Source organism: Erinaceus europaeus, chromosome X (genome assembly GCF_950295315.1).
Source record: "Erinaceus europaeus chromosome X, mEriEur2.1, whole genome shotgun sequence".
Classification (NCBI taxonomy): domain Eukaryota; kingdom Metazoa; phylum Chordata; class Mammalia; order Eulipotyphla; family Erinaceidae; genus Erinaceus; species Erinaceus europaeus.
Genome location: NC_080185.1, coordinates 100,789,650 through 100,811,798, shown reverse-complemented (window position 1 = coordinate 100,811,798; position 22,149 = coordinate 100,789,650). Strand labels below are relative to the sequence as shown.

Genomic DNA, 22,149 nt, shown 5'->3' with positions numbered 1-22,149 from the left:
TAAAAAAGGCAACAAAAGGGAAATACATAAATAAATATGTAAATAAATAAAAATATTTTTCAAAAAGAAATCTGAAGCAAAGTATTACCTAGTAAGGTTATTTAAGGCATTAAGATCACTTAATTCACAGTTGTTTTCAATTCTGTCTGCACAAGATGTCCTGGAAAACTTAAAAATATAGTACCAATGCCCAAAACAAGTAAATACTAAGCTCTGTGAGGTTTTGGATTGGGACGTGTCCTAAAAGTTGTTCTGGATATTTTGTTTTACATAAGAGAGAATGGTGCCTAGTGTCATACTAGCAGACTAAGAATCCAGACTAATAAAGCCCTCCTCAGTGACTGTCAGTTACTGTAAATTTGTCAAATTTCAAATATTTTTCCAGTATTGGGAATTAATGGAAACTGAGATAATTATGTAAAGACTAGCACATTGCCTGGTATAGAATAAGTGTTCTCTCTGTATGGCATTGTTGTTATTATTACTACTAATTAGACTTTTATTAAAGAATTTATATTCTGCTGGCCATTCATAAACTGGCACTAATTATATGTATGGGTAGATGTTAAGCAATATATGGTTCAATTCAAGTAGGGAAACACTCTCAGTGCTGTTCACCACTGGAATCACTTCCTAAAGCAATGAATTCCTGACCAATTAGTCAGGAATATGACTAAAGTAGGGAACAGTGAACATCTTTCCATAAACAGATTACTCCAAGGCCAGGTGGTGGTGCACATGATTAAGCGCACACATTACAGTGAGCAGGGACTCAGGTTCAAGTCCCTGGACCCCACCTGCAGGGGGAAAGCTCCACAAGTGATGAAACAGAGCTCCATGTGTCTCTCTGTCTCTTTCCTTCTCTATGTTCCCCCATCTCAATTTCTTTCTGTCTCTATCCAATAATAAATAATATTTAAAAAAGATTACTTCAGTGGTTCTATAAAAGATGATACAGTGTTATTTTCCACCAATTAAATAACAATGTATCTAAATAAATAAACATATCCAATATTCTAGTGGACTTTTCTCCCCAAATATAGAGTCTGAACATATAGTGTGCTTTCTTCATGTTTTTGGAGGTAGAGAGAGAGAGAATTATATTCTAATTTTGTCCTCTGGTGTTTTGCAGGCTAATATGCTCCTTAACCCCTCAATTTTGAAGAAGCCAGAGTCTATTCTCTACAAATTACAACTAAGCCTTCCTACGCATTATGTTATTCCAGAGGAAATCTACATTCCCAGCGTTCCACAAACCAGAAGTGAATGCAAAATAGGTAATCTTTAATATGTGGGCACTGCCTGTGAAATACTGAAGTATAAAAAAGAGATATTCATGATTAGGATGCTCCTAATAATATTGAAGAGGAATTTCAACTAAATAAGTGTCAATTATCGAATGATACATATATTTTAATTTCTTTATTGGGGGATTAATGTTTCACATTCGACAGTAAATACAATAGTTTGTACATAACTTTCCTCAGTTTTCCACATAACAATACAACCCCCCACTAGGTCCTCTGTCATCTGTTTTGGACCTGTATTCTCCCCTCCCCACCTACCCCAGAGTCTTTTACTTTGGTGCAATATATTACATATATACTGAATGATATTGTATGTGATAAATAGCCACCATTCTACATCACAGTGCACTAAATTATGTACTGAGTGTGAGTACTAGATACTGGTACTGAAGTTACAGACTTGTCTTTGCTAAAGAGTAGATATCAGACAGTCAGTAAGTACTTTGACAATGAACTCACCTACTGAAATTCAGAAGTTGCACCTTAGATTGACTCTAAAAGATAGAGGGATGGTGATGACAAAAGCATATCAGAGAGGGAAGATGTCATTTAGGGTAATTCGTTTCGATCTGAACTAGGTTTCCAATGCTTTATCTACTGCGCCGCCTCCCGAACCACTTATTTTAGCTTCTACTATTATTTATTTATTTGTTTGTTTATTAGATAGAGACAGGAACTGATAAGGTAGAGGGAGATAGAGAGGGAAAGAGACAGAGAGACACCTGCAACCCTGTTTCACCACCTGTGAAGCTTCCCCCCTGCAGGTGGGGACCAGGGGCTTGAACACTATGCACTGTAATGTGTGTGTTTGATCAGGCACGCCACCACCTGGTCCTCTAGTATTTTTTTTTTTATTGACCCAATTCTTTTCCCCTCCCTGGGTATATGTGGCAAACATCTTGGAAGTTCCTAAGAAGGTACAATGCTCGACTGCTACCTTAATTTCCACTACTTATTCAACAAATAAATGCAATCAGTCACTCAGAAGGTACATTTCTGAAAAGTTTTATGAGAAGAAAGTGTCATGAGCAATCAATGTGAAAGATGTAAGAAAGGAATTATATCTGCTATGAGGTGCTCTGGGGTCTCTCTCTCTCTCTGTCTCTCGCTCTTATTAAAATAAAATAAATGAAATATTAAAAATAAACAGGTTTACTGTCAAATGTAAAGCATTAATTCCACAATAAAGAAATTAAAAAATAAGTAAAGAAAAAGAAAAGAAAGAAAATCGCAGGCATAATTGTTGCTTAATCCAGCTGCCTTTAATTGTCCTCCTGCAATGAGAACCTAGAGTTTGTTCAGTTGCCAGTATATATTCTGTCCCCATAATTGAGGGTTTTGTTTTGTTTTTGCCAGTTACAAGTTCTTTCTTTTCAGCCCCATGAAACAAGACATGATCGTTTTTGTTTGTTTGTTTGTTTGTTTGTTTGTTTTTAACAAAGCACTGCTTAGCTCTTGCCTTTGGTCGTGCAGGGGATTGAACCTGGGACTTTATGGAGCCTCAGGCATGAGAGTCTATTTGCATAACCATTATACTATCTTCCCCTGCCCGAGTGTATCCTCTGGTGCCTAAATAAATATACCTTAAATCAAAATGATTTTCTATAATCAAGTCACTGTAATTATTATGTCTAAGATTGAGTATAGTCTTTGTCTTTAATCTTAATATAATATTTTTCTCAATTAGTTTTTGGTTGTTTTATGTCCATGGACATAGATCCTGCAAGAAAAAAAGAAAGTGAACTTTTAAACAGTATCATTAATTCTGTTAGGTATTCAATAGTGAGCATATGCTTTGCAATAATACATCTAGGAAGACATTTAATAAAAAATTGTATAAACCCTTCCTCCAAGCTTGAGTTCTAGAAATTGTGCTTTTTATTGCTTGCTAACAGCATGCTCAAACTAATTTGAACACTTAAATCAATCTGTAAGAACTTAAAAAGTGTTCCAAACATTTTATTTTTAATACAAGACAATCGGAAAAAGTTTATGGCATTCAGAATTGAAAATGCAAAACACAAAGCTAATTTACTGTTAGCAATCCCTTGCTTTCTTCTTCATGGAGGGGTTAATTAGAAAGTAAAATCTGATTTTACTTCTTTTGAATATATTGTCTTCTAAAACAATTATTTGAAAAGATAATTTCCTAGTTAGAATACTTGCAAACTAGAACTGCACAATAGACTCTCTCCTAACTTTCCATTAAATGATTCAAAACGGCACACAGAAATTTAAACATCCAGTAGCAATGGGAAGGAAAGATAACAGCTACCCATTTACATAAATCCTATGAGGATTTCCCAGTAATTACTGAGCTGATGTGGCCTGATTGAAAAACCCATTTAATAGCTACCTCAGGCTTGTGCCCAATTAACACATAATTTAGGTATAAAGAGAAATAGTCTCGTCCCATGATCATTTTCCTAAGGAATGCATTATCAGCCCTTAACCAGAAAACTTAGGAACTGCCTCTTTATCACATACCTCCTAAGAATAACATTCAGAAATATTGCTCTGATCACTGAATGTAACATACTTTCTAAGATGGCCACAGTCTGTTGCTTGTCACCTTTGTGCTTTTTTTTTTTTTTTTTTTTTTGATTTTTTGCAATCTTCTTAAGAGAACCCTTTGGACTTTAGACTGCAATTGTAGGGCAAAATGTAGAGGAATATCATTCTATCAAAGATGTATAGACTAGCATGTAGATCTTGTGGTGTCCACATATATGAGAAGAATCTGAATGTTCTGTGGCGCACATTGTTGATGGAACTTGGGTTTATCCATTTAAGGATAAGAATGAGATTTTGGGGCTGGGTGGTGGTGTGCATGATTGACCATACACATCATAGTGTGCAAGGACTCAGGTTCAAGCCCCTTTTCACCACCTGCAGAGGAGAAGCTTCTCAAGCAGTAAAACAGTGCTGCAGGTCTCTCTTCCCTTCTCTTTTAAAAAAAATTTTTTTAATAATAATTTACTGGATAGAGACAGCCAGAAATTGAGATGAAGAGGGAGATAGAGAGGGAGAAAGACAGAAAAAACACCTACAGCATTGCTTCACCACTTGTGAAACTTCCCCCTGCAGGTGGTTTGGGGGCTGGAACCCACGTTCTTGCTTATTGTAATGTCTTCCTCTCAATATTTCTCTTCCTTCTCAATGTCTGTCTCTATTCAAATAAATAAATAAATAAATAAATAAATAAATAAAAGTTTTTAAAGAATGAGATTTTTTATTAATTTTCCCCAGGACCGTAGATTTTTTTAAGATTTAATATTTTTCTTTAGCTTATTGAAAAAGGTTTGAAGAATGCAAAAGAATGCCCTCACTACATCTGATTGACTGATGTTTGTACAGTAAAATTGACTCAAAGGCTATGCATTATATTACCTTCATGTTTAGATCTAAAAGATCACTAAAAATGATCTATGTGTAATAAGTAATAAAACCCTGTACAAATTATCACTTCAGAGCAAATGAAAGAAAAAGCAAAAATGTTTCATTTAATTATTAGGAGACAAAAGGGTGACATCTAAATTCATACTTTGATGGACTATAGTGAAATGAAACAATGGCAAAAATGAGGAATTCTGAAAAAGCAACAAGATAAAATGAAATAATTTTCAAAGATAAAAATTATATTGAAGACAGAATTATCAACAATAGAAACCAGAATACAATGGAATTACAATGCTAAAGCAAATTAACTGTCACTCTAGAATTTCAAACTCTAGTAAATTTTCACTCAATATTAAGAATAAAATAAAAATAAAAGTATTTTAACCTAACAGTGAAATTGAGAGAATTTAGAACTCAAAGAAATTTGCTAAAAGTGCTATTAGAAAACCTACTTAATGATGAAGGGGGATGAATTTAGAAGCAGTAATTGGGATCCAAGAGTGGCCATTAATAATCAGTAAATGCATGTAAGCCTTAATGGGCATTGACTATGGAAACAATAAATATTTGGGGTATAATAAAAACTAAACTCAATTACTAGATGAAAATTATTATAATAAAGAAGGAGTTATTGTTAATAGGGGCATATAAGATTTCTTTGGAGCATCGTGGGAATAGACATGGAATTCTTACAGATTTTTAATATAAAGTATGGATGTTGAAAATTTAGGGCAACCAGAACATAGACTGAATGTTTGACTATTTCATATAATTCACTGGAATCATAAGAGGAAATAAAACTCGCTGAGTCCAACAGAATACAAGGACAGAATAGATTATATCATTGATTATAATAAATATAACTAGACTTTAAAAGTTGATATTTTAACAGTGGGAATGAAATGCAGCACTATATTATTTACACAATTACCTAGTAAAATAGACAAACTCCCTCAAAAATTTATATATATATATCTGATATCTATGTATACATATATTCATAGCAGGAAAGTTTGTAAGTGACAGAACCTAAAATCAACCCAGATGTTCAACATCAGATGAATGCCTTAAAAAAATTGTGGTATATATACATGGTGGATTACTTCTCAGCTGTTAAAAATGAGGAGGTTGTCTTCTTTGCATTCTCTTAGGTGAAACTTGATGACATCATGTTGAGTGAGATAAGCCAAAAATAGAAGAACATATATCAAATCATCTCATTTATTAGTAGGACTTAATAATGTAAGGGTGGGGAAGGAAAGCACAAAGTGAAGCATGGACTGGACATGGTGTATTGCACCAAAACAAAGGACTCTGGTGAGGAAGGGGGAAGGAGGAGAGGAAGAAAATTTCGGAGGTCTGGTACTTAATGGTACAGTGCAGTCATATATCTATCTATGACTGCACTGTAAAGGGTTAATCCTCTCAATAAAAATTAATATATATCACATAATGTGTTAGTATTACAGTACAAGTAGACACTAAGGTGATAACTGATAACTGATAACTTTTTTCCTGACCAATGAACAAAGGAGGAAAGGTCTTGCTGATATTACAACTACAATGGGTCCCTAAGTAACTTAGTAGAGCAGACTTTGTACAAACTGTGTAGACTATTCCATCAGTGATAAAAAAACAAACAACAACAACAACAAAACCTTGCTTGTTATACCTTGGGGATTTAGTATAGTATAGCCTTATTATAAGTTTGTCGTTTATAAAATATGCAATACAGTTAAATACAATATTAAGTGACCACGTGGTGGCATGCTTGATATAATGCATGTGTTACAGTGCATAATGACCCAGATTCAAATCTCTGGCCCCCTCATGCAGGAGGGAAGCTTTACAAGAGGCAAAGCACTTCTGCAGGTGTCTTTCTCTCTCCCTCCCCCTTCACTATCCATTCCTATTTTTATCCAATGGATAAATAAAGTTTAAAATGTATTTTAAAAATATGATATTAAACATTACCCTACCCCAAGATCAGCACTACGAATTATGCCACTAAATGATTAACTATTTTAATTATTTTTATAGTTGCAGATGATTTTGTTACAGTTCCTTTACGATTTACACCTTTTGGTCCTGGACGATACCCTTGCAGAATTTTGTTGGCATCTGCATATGATCTGCGTGTTTATAGCATTGAAGGTGTGGTGAATGACAAACACACAGAAATCATATTTAATTTTGTAACACCAGCATTTGAAGCTATTACCCAAAATATTCCAATAGTAAGTTCTAATATTAATTTTGTACTTTTCTTCATTTCCATTGATACTATCTCAGATTCTCCAAATCTCTAATCTTGAATTATTATCAGTCTACTGTTTCTTCAAATTGATGCAGTTTTATTCCTGAATGTGAATGTTATGTGTCATTCACCTGATTAATGACTCCTGCTAAATTTCATTGCTTATAGAATTAACTCCATCTTCCTTAACCTGGCATTGAAGTGATACTCAAGGAGGCCAGGCAGTGGCGCACCTGGTTAAGCGCGCATGTTGCCATTTTTAAGGACAAGGGTTCACACCCTCTCTCCCCACTTGCAGGGAGGATGCTTCACAAGTGGTGAAGGAAATACTGCAAGTGTTATCTGTCTTTTTCCCTTCCTATCTCCCCCTCCCCTCCCTTCTCAAATTCTCTCTGGCCTATCAAATAAAACCTTCAAGAAAAAGAAAGAGAGAGAAAGAGAAGGGGGGAGAGAGAGAGAGAGGAAGAAAGAAAGAAAGAAAGAAAGAAAGAAAGAAAGAAAGAAAGAAAGAAAGAAAGAGAAAGAAAGAGAAAAGAAATAGAGTCAAGAAAGAGAAAAGGAAAAGAAAAGAGCCACCTGGAGCAATGGATTTGCTGTGCAGGCACTAAGCTCCAGCAATAACCCTGGTGGCATTTAAAGAAGAAAAACAAGTGATACTTAAGTCATGTCTCCTGGTTGTACTGAACAGAATGATGGCTCTTTAGATTACTCCATTCCATATTCAGTCATGATCTTAGCATTTGATTTGATCTTAGCATTTTGATTATGGGTTCATAGATACCAAGAATAATGAGTTGGTGTAGCCTAGTTTTCACAATGGTCATAAGAGAAGATAGTTTTTTAATTATAAGGAATTTAAAAAGGCTTAGACTGAAAATAGTTTTTGTTCATGAGTTTAATTTTAAGGATATAATAAAGGTCTGCTCAAAGAACAAAAATATGTTTTGATGAGATATGTAAGTTTTACAGTCTGAGTGATCTATCAATTAGAGCACATAAGTAGGTATTGATTGTATAGATTTAAAATGATTTTATCTTTATAACAATAAGTTGTAAGTCAGAAACAGGAATATTTCTTTGGATACTGAATAATCCTTAGAAAAACCTATTAGACGCTGTACTTTCATAACATTGACTGGACTTATAATCACACATGTTTATATACATGTATGATTATAAGACTTATATACATGTTTTTGATAGTTCTTAAATATAGCTTTCACATGGTTAGTCTCAAAAAACTTATTAAAATCTGGTACATAATTTTATTATAAGTACCAATAATTAATATGTAATTTAACTTTATTAACATTAACTTTCTGATATTTCCCCACTTTTTTTTTCTTTAGCATAATGATACAAAGAAGGAATGGAAATGTAAAGTTCAGATAGAAGGAGAATGGTTTTATGGACCTCCTGCTTTTAATATTAGAGCAGGAGAAACTTTGCAGTATCCTCTTACATTCAAACCTGGATTAGAATGTGAAATTAAGGTATGAACTCATTGTTTTCCCGCAGTATTAATATGTCAAAGAATCATTGTATGACATTAGTCTGTATAATTTATGATTTTTTTTTTTGCAGAAAAAATTCTTTTCTGTCTCCTCCTCCTCCTCTCAATTTCTCTGTCCTATCCAATAAAATGGAAAAGATGGCCGCCAGCAGTGGTGGATTTGTAGTAGTGGCACTGAGCCCCAGGGATAACCCTGGAGAACAAAAAACATTGTGGGAGTATGGTGGTAGCAGAGCAGGTTAAGCACAGGTGGCACAAAGCTCGAGGACCAGCTTAAGGATTCTGGTTGAGCCCCAGGCTCCCCACCTGCAGGGGAGTCACTTCATAGGCAGTCGCTTTTCTTTCTTTGCCCCTCGCTGTCTTCCCCTCCTCTTTCCATTTCTCTCTGTTCTATCCAACAACGATGACAATAATAACTACAACAACAATTTTAAAAAGGGGGTGGGTAACAAAAGGGAATAAATAAAAGCATTGTAACGTGTGCTGGATCAGGTGCTCCACTGCCTGGCCTCTTTAAAAAAATTGTAAATGTGATAATTAGTGTTTACTCTGAAATTTAATCAGTGTTTTAACTTGGGGTAAATATTTACATAGTCACAGTGCCATTGACTGCCAATAGGTTACTTTAAAAAAAATTATTTCCCTTTTTTTGCCCTTGTTATTTTTCATTGTTGTTGTAGTTGTTGTTGTTCTATAGGACAGAGAGAAATGGAGAGAGGAGGGGAAGACAGAGAGGGGGAGAGAAAGACAGACACCTGCAGACCTGCTTCACCGCCTGTGATGGGACTCCCCTGCAGGTGGGGAGCCGGGGGCTCTAATCGGGATCCTCCCTGGTTACTTTTAAATAGAACATTTAATAAAGTGGTTACTTCTTTTGCTTTTATCAATTAGGGGGAATTGGTACCTCAGAATATATTTTCTTAAAACTTATTTTAAAAAGAAAGTAATCATGAATGTAATTGTATGTATGGTTCTGCCTATATAAACTTGGTAATTAAGAGAAAAAAACCCAATAGTTTTTCACAAGAAAATCATCTTAATTCACTTAGTAGAATTATTGATATTTAAATTAGGAAAGCCAATGTTTAAAACCTCCTTGAAAGATCATTTATTTCATTAATGAAATCCATGATAAGTAGGATTACAGATTGACATTTATGACCTCTGTAGACCTGAAATTTGACTGATTTGTCACAGGGAAAGCTTGTTATAAAAAATGAAGGAGATGGTATGGAACATAAATTTCAAATAAGAGGGGTTGGGAAAAAGCCCATAGCCTTGGAACACATCTATGTGAGCTGTCAAGTGGGAAATTTGTCAAACAGAACCATAATGGTACCGAATTCTACAAAGGACGTAGTAACATATAAGGTAAGTTCTTTGTTATTTCTTCAGATGAAAAGTAGCATTTAATTGATTTTACTAGGTTAAGCAATAGCACATCAGAGACTTTTAGAGTTCTGCTTTTTATTCAGTGGTTGTTTTCACTTAAATTGTAAATTTGAACAAGCATCAAAAAAGTTTTTTTTAATTATTTTTATTTATTTACTGGTTAGAGACAGCCAGAAATAAAGAGGGAAAGTGGTGATAGGGAGAGAGAGTGGTCTGGAAGGTGGCACAGTGGATAAAGTGCTGGACTCTCAGGCATGGGGTACTGAGTTCAATCCCCGGCAGGACTTGGACCAGAGTGATGTCTGGTTCTTTCTCTCTCTTCTCCTATCTTTCTCATCAACAAATGAATCAAATATTAAGGGGGGTTGGAGGGAGACAGAGAGACACTGCTTCACCATTCACAAAGCTTTACCCCTGCAGTTAGGGACCTGTGGCTTGAACCTGGGTTCTTGAGCATTATAACATGTGTGCTTAATCAGGTGAGCCACCACCTGGCCTGACAAGTTTTATATCTACAGGTACAGAATTATAAAACATTAAAAGCTACTTTAGTAATGTACATTTTCACATAAAGAAATTATGTATGACAATAAGATTTTTCAAATAATTTAGAGCAGGTTTTAAAATTTTAATGTGAATTCCAATTTCTAGGATTGAATAGATGGCTCATTAAGTAGTGTAATGGGATAGAATTCTCCACACAGAAATCACAATACTCCACACCAAGTAAGGTGGTTGAGTATGAATTTTATTTAAGCCTGCTCAGCTGAGGGTCCAGTCCAAGCTTACACAGGAGCTACCCAAGGACTGAACACCTAAGCACAGTCACAAGCATCTTTTTATACTTTTTGTAGCATATTCCAGCATTGGTTACACACAATAGTTTTGCACAGGTTCCGGGACTTGGCTCGTTTACCTGAAATCTAATGACTGGGGTCTTTTAGGCTTGTACCACATCTTGGTACAAAAACATCTTGTTTTCCCAGAAATAAACATCCTACCTTACTGAAAGTGGCAGGGTTTACAAAAGCGGAAAGTTAGCATTATTCCTACTCTAGGCTACTTTTAAAACCTTTCTTTCTTTTTTTTATTTATTAATGAGAAAGACAGGAGGAGAGAGAGAGAGAGAGAGAAAGAACCAGGCATCACTCTGGTGCGTGTGCTGCCGGGGACTGAACTCAGGACCTCAGGCTTGAGAATCTAGTGCCTTAGCCACTGCAACACCTTCTGGACCACTTAACCTTTCTATTCTTCTGGTGCCTAAGCATCAATCTGGATTGATCTCTGAACTATTGTTAGCAACTTCTTAATTATACCTATACCCTCACAGTAGGACATGTATGTTACCATGATCTGTGGCACAAAGTTGAGATCAGGCACCACATAAGAGGTGTTCTTGCACCACAGGAGGCTCTGTGGTGTGGTATGATGTGGTGTGTCTGTCTTTCTAACTAAACAGCAGCTTGGAGCAGTGAAACCTTGTTTGCAAGAGGGTCTGTTTAAAGGGGGAAAAGAGAAGACCAGCGTTCGTTCCCCCAACATTAAAAAGTTTGTCACGCATTACTTCAAAGAATTGAGAGAGCATGAATTTTCAAGTACTTTAAACTTTTATTTGGGAAAATTGAGAACATTCACATGTTAGGGCATGAGATTAAGAGAAAGAGACAGATAAAGAGGAAAAAGACCAAGTTAACGGTTGCATGGTGGTGGTGGACAGAGAGAGCCTGAAAGCTCAAAGGTCTAGCTTTTTAAAGCCTAAGCCCAGCCGGGTTATACTTTGTCCCTCAACAGGTCCAACTCCACAAGCAACAACAACAGTATCTAAAATGGAAATGCAAACTGCATTCTGTGATTTACCAGTGTGAATAATAGAAATATGAAGTAATGCATGATTATTTGTGTACTTATTTTTATGAAATATTGTATTTGGTCCTCCTTGCTTGACTTGTTTAAATCAGTGTTAAAATGAGTTTTTCCACTTCGTGTTGCTTTATTTATTTACAAATTGTATCGTGTCCAAAAGATTCTTGAAGGAATCTTCAAAATACCTATCCATCATATGTGTCTGAATGCAATTTAAGTGAATACTGGGGAAATTTGGCATTCTGAGTTTGCTTTTTTCTGTAATTCTGAAAAAAAATGCTCTGATTTTTCTTCCCTTTTTACTGGTTTGCAAATGAAATGAAATGAAAAGTCACATTTTGTCTCTCCTCTGCTAAAACTCTTCAATCTCACTTCTGACTTTCAGGCTCAAGTTTACTCTTCTGACTTTCAGGCTCAAGTTTACTTTCACTGTACTTTGGTATTTTGTCCTTGCTTATTTATGTACTCACTTTTATTTTTCACCACTCCTGGCTCCAGAAACACCAAGAACATCTTTTCTACAGAATTTACTTTTGCTACTGTCTAGAAATCTCTGCCCATGTCATTATCTTCTATTTCTCTGTGCCTAACTCTTTTTCATTGTGTTTCTAATACTTTATTTATTTTTATTTAATATGAGAGAGAACACTAGCCACCAGGGCACTGCTCAGCTCTGATTTGTGGTAGTTCTGGGGATTTAACTTCAGAGCTCAGAACCTCAGGCATGATAGTCTTCTGCATGACTATTATGCTATCTCCCTAGCTCACTCCTGTTCATTCTTAAAGGCAAGTTTTAGATGCTGCTTTGCAAAGATCCTCCTATAGCACCCCAAACTTGGACATGACATTCTGTACTTCTCAGCATTTTTTTGTTATTCTCTTGTTCAATTACTCTCCACCAGATTTTAAACTATGAGAATAAGAGCATGGTTCTCATTCACATTCTAACACATAGCGTAAATCAGAGTATCTAGTACATAATAGTTTTTCAAGGAAGATTTAGTTAATGAGCAGATAAAAACATAATGGGTGACATTTAAAATAAAGAAGATAGAGATCCAGAGAGTAAAAGCAGAAATATTATGACTACTTGGATTCACTGTGTTAGAGCACAAATTAATTCGCCTCCCTTTAACCTCCAGCCCAGTGGAACTAGAATAATTCAAACAGCATTAGACCGGTTAGTAAAGGTAAAATATCTAATATATATATAATTAAATGTAGGTCCCCTGAGTTTACTAGGAAAATGGGGTGTGCCTGGAGGGGGTTATTACAGAAGTTATGCCTTTAGGGAATCCAAGGAATGGGGAGAAAAGATTGGGACAGACAGACAGGTGGAAGTAATGTACAAATAAAAGAAACAAAAAGGCTGCTAAACTTAATCTAATCAAGAATAAGGAGAATCCACTGTTCATGGAGGCCATTTTTTCCCATTTTGTTGCCCTTGTTGTCGTTATTGTTACTGTTACTGTTGCCATTGATGTTGTCGGATAAGACAGAGAGAAATCGAGCGGGGAGGGGAAGACAGAGGGGGAGAGAAAGACAGACACATGTAGACCTGCTTCACTGCCTGTGAAGAGACTCCCCTGCAGGTAGGGAACCGGGGGCTCTAACCGGGATCCTTAGGCTGCTGAGCTACTGCCGGACTCCCACTGAAAGGTTTTTGATTCTTCCTATTTATTCTTTCATAATGAAGTTAATCTCTGTGCCCTCAAGACTGATTTATATTCTCTCTTCTTTCCTGTTTACCTCAATGTATAGTTTTTTCTTCTCTAAGCCTCCATTTTCTTCAGATATTCAAACTGCAGCAAATACATGCAAAAAGTCAAGTGGTTTCCTCCAACAAACACTCAAATTGCAGCAAACACCAATAGATATTCAGGAGACCAAGGTTTTAACTTAACAATATGGGTGTTAACCAGTTTCCTCTGCCTGCTAGACAACAATATATATTTTAATTCTTTCTCTACAGTAACATTAATTAGGCTAGAGTTCTTTCCCCCATCCCCTTAATAGTTGCAGACCAAAACCTAGAAAGTAATAATAGATACACCAACATCTTAACAGTAGTAGATGTTAACAAGAATTTCTTAATACTATTTTTTATATTTGCCTGCATCATACTTATTGGTAAAACACTGAATGATTGTCTCCAAGTAAAAATGAAAGGCAAAAGGAATATTTAAAAAAATCATTAGCACATGCAACTTGTAAGGGAAACAAAAATATTTAAACTTTATTTTAAAATAACTGTTGTCCAATGGGGGGACTGGAGGTAAGTCTTTCAAATTGTCCCCCACAGCGGGGGGATGGAGGTCAATTTCACACACACACACACACACACACACACACACACACACACACACACACACACATCCATAGTGTCCTTTCACTTCTTTTTTAAAATTTTTTTTAATTTTAATTTAATTTTATTTATTTATTCCCTTTTGTTGCCCTTGTTGTTTTATTGTTGTAGTTATTATTGTTGTTGTCGTCGTTGTTGGATAGGACAGAGAGAAATGGAGAGAGGAGGGGAAGACAGAGAGGAGGAGAGAAAGATAGACACCTGCAGACCTGCTTCACCGCCTGTGAAGCGACTCCCCTGCAGGTGGGGAGCCGGGGTTCGAACCGGGATCCTTACGCCGGTCCTTGTGCTTTGCGCCACCTGCGCTTAACCTGCTGCGCTACAGCTTGACTCTCCCCTTTCACTTCTAATAGTCTTATCAGCATAGATGTTGTACTCCAAGTATTCAGTCAGTCATATACTAATATATATATATATATATATATATATATATATATATATATATATATATATATATATAGCTGAGTGCTCCCTTTTCGGTGCAGAATATGCAAAGCAGTTTAAACTGGAATTCTAACTACAGTTCTTTTCTTTTTTAAAAAAACATACATATTTTAATGAGACAGAGAGAACGAGTGAGAGACAGAGCACTGCTCAACTCTGGATTATGGTGATGCTGGGTATTGAACCAGGGACCTAAGAGCCTCAGGCATGAAAGTCTTTTTTTTTTTATTTTGCATAGCCATGGTGCTGTCTCCCCAGCCTTAAAATACTTTCTTAAAGACAGGTTTTTAAAGGTCAAACTATTATTCCTTACTTAGCACTAATAGATTTAAATAAAAATTCCTTACTTAACAAAAATAGGCAATAACATATGTAAAACTTCTTTCTTAATAGTAAATACTAACTAGAATTTCTCCTCCTCCTCTCCCTCCTTCTATGTAATTATCACATAGAGAAATTGAGAGGTGAGGGGGGTCTAGAGAGTAAGAGAGAAAGAGAGACACTTGCAGACATGCTTCACTGCTTATGAAACTTCCCCTGCAAGTAAGGAGCAAGGGCTTGAACCCTAGTCCTCCTGAATGGTAATGTGTCTCTTCAGCTGAGTGCACCACCACCCAGCCCTAACTAGAATTTCTTAATAATTTTCATCTCGTTTTTTCTCAATTACATAAAGTCTGGAACAATACGGTTTTACTAAATTCTTTCTTTTCTTGCCATGTCTATAACACATTGTACCCAAGGTACTAGCTAGAACAGTTCAGTAAGAAAAAAAAAAAAAGGCATCCCAATTGAAAAGACATCATATCCCATCTATTTGCAGAAGGACCTTATAAATAGAAGAGTGTAAGGAATTCACTAAAAATACTACAACACTAACAAGTCCATGGGAATTCATATATATATATAATGTTCTAGGAATTGTTTTTTATTCCCTTTTGTTGCCCTTGTTTTATTCTTGTAGTTATTATTATTGTTGTTGTTGGATAGGACAGAGAGAAATCAAGAGAGGAGGGGAGATAGAGAGGAGGAAAGAAAGATAGACACCATCAGACCTGCTTCACCACTTGTGAAGTGACTCCCCTGCAGGTGGGGAGCCGGAGACTCAAACCAGGATCCTTAGGCAGGTCCTTGAGCTTGGTGCCACCTGCGCTTAACCCACTGCTCTACTGCCCGACTCCCCTATGAATTGTTCAAGTGGGCAATCTGTAGCAATGTGAGCTAGTTTAGTATTTGTCTCGACATTGGGGAATAGTAGATGTAACATATTCTGTAAAGTGAAAGCTGAATTTAAGCAGAGCTGTAGTCAAATTCTGCTTAAATATTTTTCTTTTCTTTTTGTTAATTCTTTATTGTGGGGTTAACTAATTACAGGACAGTTGTTAACATATGGATGCACTCCCTCATCCTCCTGCAACAGGTGTTGGCAAAACACTCTCACCTCAACTCAGGCCCTTTTCCACCATCATTTTATGGTGTTATATTAATATTGATGTATAAATTCATGTGAATGGTTCATCTTTTTTGACACTAAATTTTAAAATGAAAATTATGCCTGTCCTGTAAAAGATAGATTTCCTAAACACTAGTAATCTTGCTACAAATAGGAACAAAGGAAAATCTTAGATCTTTTTTCCTAAGAATTGTTTCCTTAGTTTTTATTTTTTTAATTGGTCTACTCTCAGGATTGTCTTCTATTATATGGAAGTATTTTTTCTGGTTTGATTTTCATTTAATAGTGAATGGTTTTAATCAAAACATTAAAGTCTTTCTTTTCTGTGATTTAATTTGTTGCATTAATTTTGTAATTGTTGTCATTATATAATTCTTATTTTTGCACTGTTTGTTCTAGGTAACTACAGATCTTCAAATTATATGGGGAAAACCATTGCTCACCATACCACCTGATAGTGTATCTCCGTATCTTATACAAATAAATCCCTGGAGACGTGGTCTATATAAAGGTAACAAAACCATTAATAAAATATTACTAACAGCTATACTAGTATGGAAGCATGCTAAGAGAACATTAAATTAATTTATTTTTCTCCTTTTAAGAAATAACTCAGGGAAATCTCTTTTTTTTTTCATTTCAGTCATTAACTTTCTAAATAATCAGAATGTTGGCATGTACATTTTCTGTGTGGGAGCATGCTCTCTTGGTTACTTATCTGAATTTATTTGGGGGTCAAATTCCTAGAAGTAAAAATATTTATGGTTATAACAATTAAATTTTGATAAATACTACTTGTAAGTTATAGAAATTTATGAATCATGCAGCATTCTATGAGAATGTTCACAGATAAGTGATAAAAATATCTACATACACTTAATTCTTATGTCAAAAATAGATTAAAGGATTTAGTATGTGTGACATTTTCCTTGTTTCTTATAAAGTCTTTCAATGTGTGAATTACCCTGATGGTTCTGGAGCAGATTTGCTTGAGAACATAGATAAGGTATAATTCTCCAAGCTTTTGAAAAAAGTTGGGTGAGAAGTGATAGAAGAATAATAGCAAGAACTGAAGGGCTATGTTTCATCAGATAAATAAATTGCCCTATCTGAGAGGTAAATTATTTGTTATAGCTGAACCCAGCTTGAGAAATTATTAAATGTATAGAAATTCACAGTGGAGGAGATAACAATGTTTATGCAAAAAGGCTATCATACCTGAGGCTCCAAAGGCCCAGATTCAATCTCTGGTCTCTGTCTCTCTGTGTGTTTCTGTGTCTCTCTCTACCGTTCTCTCTGTATACCTCTCTGTCATTAAATTAAATAAAATATAAACAAGAGGGAAAAAGAAGGAAGGAAGCAAGGAAGGAAGGAAGGGAGGGAGGAAGAGAGGGAAAGTGATACAATTTATATTAAGTGTAGAACATATCCTAGTAATAATCATGTATTAGCCTCTCCCAGCTTTCCTAGGAGAAAAAGGTTTAGAGAGCTACATCAAAGAGCTGCAGAGAGAGAAGGGACATTTTAGAATGGCTATCACAATCACTGTAGGACTCTTTCCTATAAAGAGTCATCCTATTTTTGCTTCTACTTTGTTTGACTTGAAATATGGCCACAGTCATAGTACTTACAGTCTTCTGAAATTTTCCTATCACTTCAGACATTTAGCTTTACAAAGTCCCTTAAATAACTTTCCGTGTCATAGATAATTTTGAACTACAGTGAATTTGTTCCAGGAATTTCAATAAAGTAGCGTAGCTCCCATTTTTGTGTGATTCAGAAAATTTGAAATGATTTTAAGAAATATTAATTTCTGTTTGCTTTTTTAAAATTTGTTTATTACTGGATAGAGACAGAGAGATGTTAAGAGAGGGGGAGATAGACAGAGACAGAGAAACCCTTGCAGCCCTGCTTCACTACTCTTGAAGCATTCCTCCTGCAGGTAGGGACCAGGGGCTTGAACCTGGGTCCTTGTGGACTGTAATGTGTGTGCTTAACAGTATAAGGTGCTTTTGTACTTGCTAAAAAGTGTTTGTATTCATTCAGTTAAAGATAACTGTGAATTATAGTGGAGTCATTTCCAGAAATTTGCAATTTAGCAGTTAGAACACTGGAATGAGATCTATTATGACATTGGCACAAGAAATCCTCCTCCAACAATTATAAACAAGCTTTTAGTCTGTGTTGGTAGAGTCTTTCAGCAATTTCTCTTCACTATACTTCTGCTTAAAAAAAAATCAAAACAAACTGTGTTATGTGTACACAATAAAGTTCTTATGTTAGGCCTATGTTTAGACAAGGTAGAAACAGTTTTTTAGTTGGCATCCTTCTACTCTTTGAAATGATACACTATCCAGAAAGATATGTACTACCATAAGCTTAAAATGGAATTCAATTCAGTATTTGATTTCTTGTATTGTATGTGTTAAGAAGCACTTCTTTCATATTAATTGTCAGATCGTGATACTGAGCAAAAGCAGTATCATTTAAATTTGCATTTTTATTTAAAGCTTAAGCATTTTATTCATGTTAGCCACCACATTCAAAAGGCAAAATTGCTCAACTTTTACTTTGCTATTTCCTGTTATACTGTTACTGTGTTGTAAAGAAACACATTTGGAAGTCAAACATGATTTTAATATCATTCTTTGGTTGTGTGACATTCAGTGTCAATTATCTTACATGTAAGATGTAGATAATTTCTAACCTTTCTTAGTGGTTATGAACATTAAGTAAGAATGTAGGAAGTTATCATCTATTAGATTCTTAGTTAATGTTTATCACTCTAATTTGATATAGTGACTTTAAACTTTGAAAATTCTTTAATGCTCATGGACATATGGAGAGATTTAGGCTTATTTTTGTCTTTACTCTGTTGCAGTTTACCTTGATAAAAATATGGAGGGGGGTTGGCTATCAGAAACTTTGGTGAAATTAAATTTCAAACTTGTTTATCCCCATCACTATTACAGAAGGCTGCATAGTCATAGAATCATAAAAGGCAATCAGATGCTACTGGTCTTTCAAGACAAGTGTTGTTTGCTTAGTGTATTACCATACTCTTCTAGGTTTCTGGCTGTCTCTATCCAATAAATAAATAAAGATGATACTAGAAGATCACCTGGAGTTTCTGAAACTTGAAACATTTTTATAGTTTTTAAATATATATGCTTGACTTAATTTTCTTAACTACTTATAAAAGTTTCACAAATATCAGTGAACATTTGCTTCTGACCACTCTTATACTTTTATAGCAAGTAATCCTCTCCCCTTTTTATTGCTTTGCTGGGGCTTATGGATATTTTTAATAATAAACTGTGCTCTTATCTCATGTAGGAATACTCATAACAAGAAGGTTTACCTGAAATGGGAAAAACAATTTAAGGGGCTTCACTAATCTGAGTTGACAAGACTACTACTCTTGAGGGCTGGGGGATCTAGAGAGAGAAAAATACCACAGCATTGGTGCTTCCTCCAGTGCTGTGAGAACCAGGCTTAAATCTGGGTCACAAGCGTAACAAAGCAGACACACTATCCAAGTGAGCTATCTTGCTGGACCCCCCATATAGTAAAACTTCTGTATCAACTTATACTTTCATTCCTCCTAGGTAAACCATTTACGTATATGTGGTATGACTGGATAATATAGCAATTGAACTTAAGATGTTCAAAGAAATTGCCAATTTCCCTTTTTTAATATAATTCATTTATTTGATAGAGACAAAGAGAAATCAAGAGGGGTGGGGAAGATAGCGAGGAATAGAGACAGAGAGCTCTGTGCTCTGCAGCACTGCTTCACTACTTGCAAAGCTTTTCCGTACAGGTAGGGAGCAGGGGCTTGAACCTTGGTCCTTGTGCATTGTAACATGTATGTTCAACCAAGTGTGCCACCATCCGCCTCCCTTCCTGTTTCTCAAAGAGTTTTTTTTTTTTTTTAGCATTTCCACAAGCAGTTATAAATTATAAAACTTTTAGGGTTCTGGAGAGAGAGCATAATAGTTGTGCAAGAAGACTGTCATGCCTGAGGCTCTGAGGTCTCAGGTTCAGCCCCCTGCCCCACCATATGACAGAGCTGAGCAGTGCTATGGTTAAACAAACAAAAAAAAATTCTACTAGAAAATTCTATCCTTGACCATACTTAAAATGCTTGATTGTATAAATTTTATGTCTGTGTATTGCTATGGTGTGATTTTAATGTACATTTCTATAACGTTAATAATATTGAGCATTTCATGTTTGTTATTCCTGTGTCTTTATTGGAGTGCTTGTCCAAATTGTTTTCACTTCAGTCCTTTTAGTGATTTGTTTTCCTATTGTTAATGTTTGAGAGCTTTAAAAATATATTCTAGATACATGTCCTTTATCAGACATATCCTTTCAAAACTCTTTTCCCAATCTGTGACTTTTCTTTTTAGTTTTCTGTTGAACAGCAGAATTCTAAAATCACTTTATCTAACTTTATTAAGTGAATGAGAAAATAAAATACTGTGAAATAATTACAGAAAATTTACTTTTCAATCTATTTCTTATTTTTATGAGTGTGAGAGATCAAGGCACTGCTCATTTCTGGTATATGGTGCCATGGATCAAACCTGAGTCTCACATATGCAAGTCTTGTGCTTTACTAAACTAACTTCCCTTAGGAACCTACTTTAGCTGAAATACAGTAAAGCCAAGGATTAAATCTGGGACCTCTGGGGTCTTAGCCATACAAGCCCTGTGTTCTAACATTTATATATGTCCCAAACCCTTAATATCTATATTAAGAATGGCATGCTTTATAAATTTGCTTATCATCCTTGCACAGGGGCCATTTTAATCTCTGTATCATCCCAATTTTAGTATATGTGCTGCCAAAGTGAGCACTAATATATTTTTTAAAGATTTTAATTTATTTATTCAGGAGAAAGATAGGAGAAAGAAACAGACATCACTCTGGTACCCTTTAATAATCGCTTTCTATTGTCTATGATGTCTTCTGTTATTCTCATATAAAAACTATGTTATAGAAAGAACAAACATTATAAACCACTTCCCCTCCCCCCCAAAGGAACTAATAGGACTACGAATGTGTGCAAACTGCTACGTATTTTATCACAAAAGTTAAGAGCTTTTAACTAATAAGAAACAAATGTTGTGTTATATGTAGAAGAAAGATAGATGTTACCACAATAATGCATTTATTTCTGTTTGTTATCGGTCGCATAATGTTTTTAAAAATCCACCTTGCTTTTTAGTCTACTACTGAGGATAAATAAAACAGAAAAAAAATTATGTTAGAAATAAAGTTAAAATGAAGATAAGAAATGGTGAAAGGAGGATAATTAGCAGAAAAAATTAAAAATATTTTATTTATTGGCTAGAGACAGAAATTGGTAAGAGGGAGAAGAGGGAGATAGAGGAGGAGAAAGAGAGACACCTGCAGCACTCCTTCACTACTCATGAATCTTCCCACCACCACCACAGGCGGGGACCAGGGGTTTGATCCTGTGTCCTCATGTATTATAGCATGTGCATTCAGGTGCTCCCAGCCTCTGGAAAATTCTTAGAATTTCAGTTTTAGTCTCGCTACCCAGATTACATAAAATAGTGTGATTATTAGAGAAACAATACACTTAAAATTCATTTGTAATGTCTAAAATAATGTGTGTAGAGCACAATACTTAAGAAAATAGTTCTTAACGGATTTAATATGCCTGCATGAAATTCATAAGACATAAAAACCCAACCATACAGAGATTTCCTTTAACAGTATTCCTCATTAGCAAGAGGGAGTGATGAACCATAAAGTCAGTGGAGGGAATAAGATGGGTGAAAAGGGATCAAGTGCAAAGAGGTATGAGACCTTGCCAGATTTTGCAGTTGCCATGGAAACTTGTTTTAGAAGGCTTCCTAAGGGATGAAATTGTTTAGGTGATCAGTGAGCAGTATCTAAGTGATTTTGCTACTTTTCTACTCAGAGGCCTGTATATTCTTGGTAAGCCTGGTGATATTAGACATAAGTGTGATACTTTCTATAGTCTGTGCATATGCTTTTTATCACTTACTACCTTTGTGACCTGCAGTAATGTGCCCATTCTTCTCTACATACCACACTCAGCTTTAAAATTGGCTTCTCCCACTACATTGGAGGAAGCTTCTGTGTTGTGGTTGGTCTCT

General features: G+C 35.4%; 1 protein-coding gene and 1 non-coding gene across 2 annotated transcripts in view; one reads left to right on the top strand and one right to left on the bottom strand.

Annotated features, from left to right (window-relative positions):
* Positions 1 to 22,149, top strand: part of CFAP47 (cilia and flagella associated protein 47) — a 194,664-nt gene that overhangs the window by 122,482 nt on the left and 50,033 nt on the right. The window contains exons 45-49 of the mRNA XM_060182678.1: positions 1,133 to 1,277; positions 6,747 to 6,943; positions 8,313 to 8,456; positions 9,674 to 9,847; positions 16,390 to 16,501. Of these exons, the coding sequence (XP_060038661.1) occupies positions 1,133 to 1,277; positions 6,747 to 6,943; positions 8,313 to 8,456; positions 9,674 to 9,847; positions 16,390 to 16,501 (772 nt within the window). The remainder of the gene's footprint in view (positions 1 to 1,132; positions 1,278 to 6,746; positions 6,944 to 8,312; positions 8,457 to 9,673; positions 9,848 to 16,389; positions 16,502 to 22,149) is intronic.
* On the bottom strand, positions 20,753 to 20,856 carry LOC132536023 (U6 spliceosomal RNA). The gene has a single exon (XR_009547722.1). It is a non-coding gene; the product is annotated as a U6 spliceosomal RNA (small nuclear RNA).